This window comes from Drosophila serrata, unplaced genomic scaffold (assembly GCF_035046125.1).
Source record: "Drosophila serrata isolate PLE 108 unplaced genomic scaffold, ASM3504612v1 contig_208, whole genome shotgun sequence".
Lineage (NCBI taxonomy): Eukaryota > Metazoa > Arthropoda > Insecta > Diptera > Drosophilidae > Drosophila > Drosophila serrata.
The window spans coordinates 29,624-38,621 of NW_028257106.1; the positions used below are offsets into that span (position 1 = coordinate 29,624).

At 40.9% G+C, this 8,998-nt stretch overlaps 1 protein-coding gene across 1 annotated transcript; it reads left to right on the forward strand.

Annotated features, from left to right (window-relative positions):
* Nucleotides 1-8,046: 8,046 nt before the first annotated feature.
* On the forward strand, nucleotides 8,047-8,530 carry RpL38 (ribosomal protein L38). The gene is made up of 2 exons (XM_020954444.2): nucleotides 8,047-8,120; nucleotides 8,179-8,530. Exon 2 carries the CDS (start codon nucleotides 8,179-8,181, stop codon nucleotides 8,389-8,391), a length of 213 nt encoding a protein of 70 aa, XP_020810103.1. The 5' UTR covers nucleotides 8,047-8,120; the 3' UTR covers nucleotides 8,392-8,530.
* The last annotated feature ends 468 nt before the right edge of the window (nucleotides 8,531-8,998 follow it).

Sequence of the window (8,998 nt, forward strand, 5' to 3'; positions counted from 1 at the left end):
TAATAAAGAATCATTTTAATGCTTTTCTCTGTCCCAATATCAGTACACCTGACCTAGCAGTGGCCAGATTCGTGGCGGTGGATGGGAGCGGAGTCACCTTATCATCTGCGTACATGGCCCATGACGAGCCGGCCCCGCCTGAGCCGGTAGTGAAGCTGCTGCAAAGGGCGGAAGTGATGAAGACGATGCTGGTGCTCGGGTGTGATGCGAATGCGAGGCACACGCTCTGGGGGAGTTCGGAGACTAACGAAAGAGGTGAGTCACTTTTTGATAATATTATTTGTAGAAATTTTACGATATGTAATAAGGGTAATACTCCGACCTTCATCTTTCCGAGCACGGAAAATTTTTAAGCTTGACGGCTAACCTTATATATAGAACAGGGTGGAGAACTGGAGGGTATCGACAGAACACTCCTTCTCAGAACATAGATACATTTTCTTTGAAATAACGGCACCAGTTAAGAAACAGGTGCCAAGAAGAAACCCCTGTAAGACGGATTGGAACAATTTCAGCGAAATTGTCCAATCTAAAGTAAACGGCAGGAGGATCAAGACTATATCCACTGCAAACGCACTCGACAAGGAGGTTGAGGACCTAACAAATATTCTGAACAACGCCTTCAAAGAGACTTGTAAGCTAACATTCTCGAAGAAGCAATACCCACCGTGGTGGACAAAGGAACTAAGCGAGCTCAGAAAGAGCGCGAGAAAGGCCTTTAACAACAGCTATGTAACCCGGGATTGGGAAACATACAAAGAAGCACAAAAAGCTTTCAAAAAGGAAGTAAATGTAAAGAAGTTTCAGAAAGAGTCCTGGCAAAACTACTGCGAGTCACTCGAAGGCATAAAGGACACGGCGAGAGTAAGCAAAATTCTCGCTAAAGGGCACGTAAGCCCTACCCTGATCAACAGAGCAGACGGCTCTGCTACGACGATAATTGAGGAGTCACTAGAGCTACTAGGTGACACCCACTTCCCAGGAAGCCTAAGAGTGAGCTCGGAATCCGAGGAGGGAACGAACGCTCAAATGAATACGCCCACGAAAGACATCATCACCACAGAGCGAATTCAGTGGGCAATAGATTCTTTCGATAAGTATAAAAGCCCGGGCCCAGACTGCTTAATACCTGCAATACTACAATCAACCAAGGATAGCATTTGCAAATGGCTAAAAGCCATTTACGAAGCTTGTTTAAGATTGACGCACATCCCACTCCTGTGGAGGGAGGCAAAAGTAATTTGTATACCGAAACCGAGAAGAAGGGGGCATATCCTAGCAAAGGATTATAGACCGATAAGTCTCACCTCCTTCGCCCTGAAGACACTAGAGAGACTCCTGGACGTCCACATCCGGGAGTCTCTAGAGGGACATCAACTGATGCGCAGCATGCGTACCCCAAGGGAAAATCAACGGAAACAGCGCAACACGTAGTTGTACATCATGTCGAGATGACATTACAACACAAGCAATACACAATGGCAGCCTTCCTAGACATCGATGGCGCGCTCAATAAAGTGAACCCCGACTCTATCCTGGGCTCCCTCAACTTGTTAGGTATTGAGAGATTCATCAGAGAGTGGATCGGGGTCATGCTAAGGAGCAAGACGATCACAGCCGAACTGAGTGGCACTCACCTCACGCGGACTGTGAAGAGAGGCACACCTCTGGGCGGGGTATTATCGCCCCCACTCTGGCTTCCAAATATGAACGCCATTTTGACAGATCTCAATACGGGTGGAGTTAAAGCAGTTGCATATGCTGACGTCGTAGTACTGCTAGTATCAGGACCATACCCTGACGTTATTAGCGAAATAATGACGGGTGCGCTTGGTCGATTAAATGAATGGGCAAAAACCTGCGGACTAGGTATCAACCGGAGCCCTAGTATGGTGGCCGGCACTAGCTAGGGCTTACAACAGAACGAAGCTTACACGGATGCAACGGGCAGCGAGTGCGGGGGCCGTGGGTGCAATGCGCTCATGCCCCGCGGCTGCTCTCAACGCTATCCTGAATATAATGCCGATAGAACTTTTCGTGAAGGATATTGCAGCACAGAGCGCAGTAAGACTGAAGGCAAGCAATTGCTGGAGGGAATACGGCGCCGGGAACGGCAAGATTCTTGGGAGCAGCGGCGTTAACACAGCCGCTAAGACTCTAACTCAGCGACGGTCTTTCAGGCTGAGTTACTAGCCATAAGGGAAGCAGTCGAACTTTCCTTCAGGCAGGACCTCAGGGGCAACAGAGTTCGAATCTACTTGGACAGCCAGGCGGCTATAAAATCCCTAGCTGCCGTGAAAACGAACTCACGACTAGTGGCAGAATGCAAGAAGGCCCTTAATAGACTTGCTGACAATAATAAGGTACAAGTAACATGGGTACCGGGACACAACGAGATCCCAGGAAATGAGAAGGCAGACGAACTAGCCCGTGCAGGCTCGGCAGGGCTAATCTCCCGAAACGCGATCCAGATAAGGATCCATGACCACTTTAAGCAGATAGCTAATAAAGAATGACAAAGTAAGAGCGATCACAGAAGGTCAAGGGAATGTTGGCCGAGGTACGACAAGAAACGAACCAGTGAACTGCTATCCAACAGCAAGCGGGATATTAGCAGTTTCTCGGCACCCACCACGGGACATTGGCCAATCGGTTGACACGCAATGAAGTTGGGACTGCCAAACAATGCAATCTGTAGAAGCTGTAAGCAACCTACAGAGCAAGAGACACCGGAACATCTGCTCTGCTTCTGCCCAGCGCTAAACCACATCAGATTTCGCCACTTTGGTGCCTACCAGATGGAGTCACTGGGAAGTATAGGAAAGCTAAAAGTTTCAGTCCTAGGATTCCTTACTGACTCTGGGTGGTACTGAGAGTGAACAACAACAACAAACAGAGGGAGTGGAACAAAAAGGAGCTTAGCTCTAAATGGATGGGCCTCACCACTGTAACCTACCTTAAATAAACAACATGTATCCCTATCTCCTATATCACAGATTATCTTCAAAATTGTTGTTATGCATGGATTTGTGGGCCGAGGTATGCAAGTACGTCGTTTCCACACCCGGGGTGTCCCCCTTGCCACATCAGAACCCTTGTGAACTGTTCCCGGAACCAATTGTCCGTCCGTCTGCGGAGCAAGCCTGTCGTCCTTACTGGGAAAGAAAACCAGGAAACAATATCAACAAAATTTCAGGCCATCAATATAGGCCATGCAAGCCACCGATTGCGAAGGCTGGATGCCCCGGGACGTCACCTAACGAGACATCGCCATCCCGCTATTCTTTTATTTGTTTTTGAATTTTGGCGTCATATTGCAAAGCCGGGCAACGCCGGGCTAGCTCATAAGGGCCAGGGCTGGGTTCGACACATCACTATTACTATCATCACTAATTACAAAAAGGTAAATAAACAAACAAATACAGGCGAACGACACGAATTGGTGGCATTGGTATTTCCGCCACGACGCACCCACCCATCCTGTGATGCCTCCTGGTCTTTTAGGGGCATCACACATCTCCGGCGGGCCCGAGCCTATTCCAGGCGGTCTGGCGACCGGCTCATCTCCCCCAGGTAAACAGCTCTACTTCATGTTCATTTCTCTATTTAATCACTATTAAACAACATTTTTGCCCTTACATTTAACATGGCAGGTAAGTAATGTGCAATAGGCTTCACCTTATTCCCAGCGAGAGCGTGGCCTCAGCCAGGGATGCGCTCGAGCCTAGGATGCCTCTTTTTGCGACTCAAAATTCCAGGAGGAGAAACGCCTCAATAACTTGGCCTCAATCGGGCCACCAACACAAGACTTCCTCTTTCGTCCCTAGAATCCTTGCTGGAGCTCCAAGAGAAATTAGAAGGGTTTGGGTGTTTGAGAAGAAGTACAAGCTACGCTTCTCCTCCCCTCCTCGATCACAGCGCTTGTGTTGCACAAATCCTGGATCCAGGATACGGCCAAGCGGTGGACAAGGTAAACAACACTAACACTAACAATAAATAAATAACACTAAGACTAATTTGATTCTGTTCCTCAGCAGTGGCCCCAACGGGATAGGCGGCCTGGAAACCGGCGGCGTATTGCCGAGGCAAAAATATGGCCAACACCTTTGCGTTCGTCTTTTAGCAGAAACGGACTCACCGGATGTAGCCACTGGCGGCTTCGGGCGTCGGCGCTGGCGGCGCTCAGGGCTTCTGCGGCGGCTCTGGGCGACGCGTAGGTGGCTACGGTGGGTCTGGGCTACGGCTCTGGCGACGGTAAAGCGGCGCTGGAAACGTAATTCACAAAACTTTGCCGTGGTCACGTCCAAAATTCCGTACTTCCAATTTTCTCGCCGCGCACGTTTTGCCTTAATCTTTGGGAACTCACGTTTTTTTCTTCCAGCACCTCCCTTTATGGCCTCGGTTCATTCCCTCAGTTCCGTACCTTCAGAACGTTACTTCTTCAGTGCCTCGGCCGAGAGAAAGAGTAAGAATCCTTTCTCATAATCCGCATCCGAATTTCCCGATTCGCTCATTTGCCTCACTCCTTGGACCTACCTATCCTACCTATCCCTATCGATACATCGATAATCCTCTAGCCCATCCTAACTTAAAATGCAACAGAAAAGTCATTTAATGATGCGCTTATACTTTCATGGACTAACGATGCTCTTTAATTTGATAATAGGGACAATGATGAGATTTTGAAAAATATTTACGACAGAATATAATGTATTCACATTCAAATTTGATTTTTCGGATTTAGATGATTATCAAAAATGTTACGTTTATGGAAATAATCACATTCCACTTTTTTATTATTTCACACTACATACGAGGACCTTTTTATTATAACATCCTTGATAATACACAACGCCTCTTACTTTGAACCCAATATTTTCGGCAATATTAATGTTTTTATCAGAGAACTGCAAGGGTGACACTTCTTGCCACCTTACTCACACCCAATGTAATTTGTGTCCCGGTGCCACACATACCCGGCTAAGTAAAGCAAACACACATTCATCAAAAACTTCGTGTGTGCTATAAGTGTTCTCTCTTATGCAAGGTGCAGTTAACATTTTTGTATTTTTACCCATTTATTTTTGAACAACGCGTGAATGTAGGATAATCACCAGTAACACAATAGTCAAAACACACAAGAACCGAGTGTTTTATAATCAACGTGGTGCTTTTGGTTCATCTGTACATTGCACCATAGGGGCGAACGACCAATTTTTCTGGCCAAAACCCTATAATACATATATATATATATAATAATTTTTAATAGAGCGCGCCACTGTTAAGATGACAACTGTTAAGTCAGCTGTTGAATATATTTTATTGCATATTGGAATTTTTTAGTTATAGAATACTTAATATGTATTTTCAAGTCTTTTTATAGAAAATTCGTCTCTTCCTGTATTTTTTTGTGATCAAAAGTGTTTAAGTCGGCCATTTTTTGACAGTTGTATTGTTTTGCAATAATAATTATTATTAAATAAAAAGTAGGCCAACAGTTTTTTATCTTGTCCTGTTTAAAATAAAGTACTTTAAAAAAGATTATTTCATGCAGAAAATAGAACTCACTGTTAATGTTTATTGTTTAATTCAGTTCGTAATTTTCCATTTAAACTTTTAGTTTTTCTTCACAAGAAACACTTTGTTTCACGATTTTCTATCTAGTTCCGCAGTTATCTCAATAATTCCACTGTTTATACACTTGCAGGGTATTATAATTTCAGTCAGAAGTTTGCAACGCAGTGAAGGAGTTACCTCCGACTATATAAAGTATATATATTCTTGATCAGGATCAACAGCCGAGTCGATCTATCCATGTCCGTGTGCCCGTCTGTCCGTTTGTACGCAAACTAGTCTCTTAGTTTTGGAGCTATCTGAATGAATCTTTGTAGTTAGTCTTCTATATACTCTCACTCGTATATAAGTCGGAACGGACCGGGTCGGACGACTATATCATATAGGATGTGGATGTGGAGCAATAATTAAAAAAAATATGTATAGGTGAATGTATTATTCATTATTACTTCATTGTTTTTTAACATAAATATATATAATTTATATTGTATGGATTTCCAGTCATCGAAGTTATATCTTCAAGGGTATATAAACTTCGGCGTTTCGAAGTTAGCTTCCTTTCATGTTTTAATTTAGTTTTACTGTTTTCCATATGCATTTACTGCTGTATCAAAAAGTATCACGTGATATTTTGAATTTTACAAAATCTAACCTTTCTTCTACGTTTGCCAGATAAAATACATACATATATTACTTCTAACTTCCACAACAGTTAAAACGCAAATAAAAAATACCCAACCCTTTTTTATTATAGAGAAAGGAAAAATGCCATGACTTTACATGTCGATTTTTACTGATGACAGGTTTTTGTGGCCTTTTTTCATAAACGTTTCATTAACCGAGAGCAAATGAGCTCGCGAGAAAGTCTGAACTTTTACATTGTGTGTTAGATCCTGCTTTTGCATTATTCTGAGGCTGGTATTTATACTTAGTTTTCCGGTAGCAAAAACACCAGGGTGTTTAATCACCATACATTTATTCGGTGCACCGTGAGTGCCTGTGGACTTTTGCAGTTCTCAGGTTTTAATTATTAGGACTTTTTACGAATTCTCCTTTTATATATATTTTAATCACAAAACAATTTTACATAAATTTTATTTTTAAGTATCCCTTATAATCCTATAAGAGCTTGAAAGTAAATGCTCTAAGCCTTCAACAAAGAAGTTGTACGTTAAATGTTTTGTATTGCAACTTCTTCAGAAGTTGTTATGCATTCTTTTTTTGTATTCATCAATTTCCCTAATAGTATCTTTAAGAGCTAAGCACAAACAATCGTTGTCTCCCGACTGATATTTTTAATGCAGTGTATGCTATGCAGAATGTAATTTTTTTTACTTAACTTTCAGCCTATTCACCTTTAAATATGGTATGGAGAGAAAAATACCTCTTTAAAGCAGTAAGAGATAGCGAGAAGCATATTAATTACAATATTTTTTCAGTGCCGTTTTAAAATCCTGTACGGGAACACAAATTCGACCGAGTTCTGTGTACAGGTGTTTATTCAATATAAATTTTATATATTTATGTTAAATAACATCAAAGTAATGCCAACCTTCGCTAGTGTTTTACATATACAGCTTTGTATTTTCCTCTTTATTTAACAATTGTTTTTATGACAGCTGTATAATATAGTCGTCGGATTTTCATACAACTAAAACCTAACTTCAAAAAATAATTGAATAAGAGGCTAAACCTCTTAGTAGATGAAAATTTTTTGGAAAATACGAAACTTTAATTCTTTTAAATTAATTTCTCGATTGTTCCTTTGGCAGTATAATATGGTAAAGCGACATTTATACCCTTGCAGGGTATTAAAATTTTAATCGGAAGTTTGCAACGCAGTGCCTTCACTCACCTCTGACCATATGAAATATATATATTTTTTTGATCAGCATCAACAGCCAAGTCGATCTAGCAATGACCATCTCTCCGCCTGTCCGTCCGTCCGTTTCTACGCAATCTAGTCTCTCAGTTTTATAGCTATTTGAATGAAACTATGCAGTTATATGTACTCGCACTCGTATATATGTATGTCGGAACGGGCCGGATCTTGCCATCTTTGTTTTCAAAAAATAATAGAAAAGAACCAGAATTGCAACGAAGAATGATCGCATAACTATAAGCAAAACAAGTCAATTAAACTGGAATGAACAACCGATGGACAACTAAAAGTAAAATTTGGAACGGAAAAACCTTATGCAACGATCAACAAACGGAGAAAGGCAGGTGGATCTCTTTGGGAAGACCCCATCACGTCTTTGGAATGGAAATAATATAATGGAAAAAAAAATTATAAAATACAAAATACAAATATAAGTTCTTGTCATGACCAATTTGCTGTCGTACCATTGATTAATGTGTCTCTGTGTGAATGGTATATTATGAATACCTTCTTATATATTAATTTTCCGATACATGAAAAATCATCGTAGGGTGCAACCGCACTGACAACCGGAAATATATTTTTTATCTCTTTCTTTTTATTTTGTGGAACCAGCGGTACACAATTTACTTCGCCTTGTGCAATTGGTTTAGTTCGTCTAAATGTAAGTATTAAATTTGTTAAATAATTATGTCTTAACAAGAATTTATTTTATCATTTAGATGCCACGTGAAATTAAAGAGGTCAAGGACTTTTTGAATAAAGCACGGCGTTCCGATGCGCGTGCAGTTAAAATCAAGAAGAATCCGGCCAACACCAAATTCAAGATTCGTTGTTCTAGATTTCTTTACACCCTTGTCGTTCAGGATAAGGAAAAGGCTGATAAAATAAAACAGTCTTTGCCACCAGGATTGCAAGTGAAGGAAGTGAAGTAAATTACCTTCAATTATTGCATACCGTGTCACCGTACATATTATAATTCACGGTTTTAAGAGGGTGTCTAATATTTGTATTTAATTTAAAATTGAATAAATAAATTTCGCCTGACAAAACTGGGAAATACTTAAACCAGTAGTTAATATTTTTCATTGATACGTGGACATCCAATTTTTTGTCTATGGACATACCTACATACATACATATGTACATATGTAGATGTTTATATGTTTGTACATACACCTTTTGATGTGTTTGTTAATAACGCTGAAGAGAATTGAGTAGACATTAAAATGCGTAGATAGAGAAGTATGAATATGGGAAATGTCGAATGCGACGCTGGTTTTCATTCAAACCTGGCAATAGCATTTATTTTGATAACAAATTAAACTCTGGCCTTTTTTTTCTACTAATACAAATCAATCAACAATTCGTTCTAAACAGAGTCCGAAAAATGTAAGACTGCAACACGGACAAGTTATTTTAATACCCTTCTACTGAATTACAATACCCTGTAAAGTATATACATACATATGTACATATGTATACGTATATTCTTCATGATCATGCTCGAGCATCAACAACAGAGTCGAAATAGCTACATAC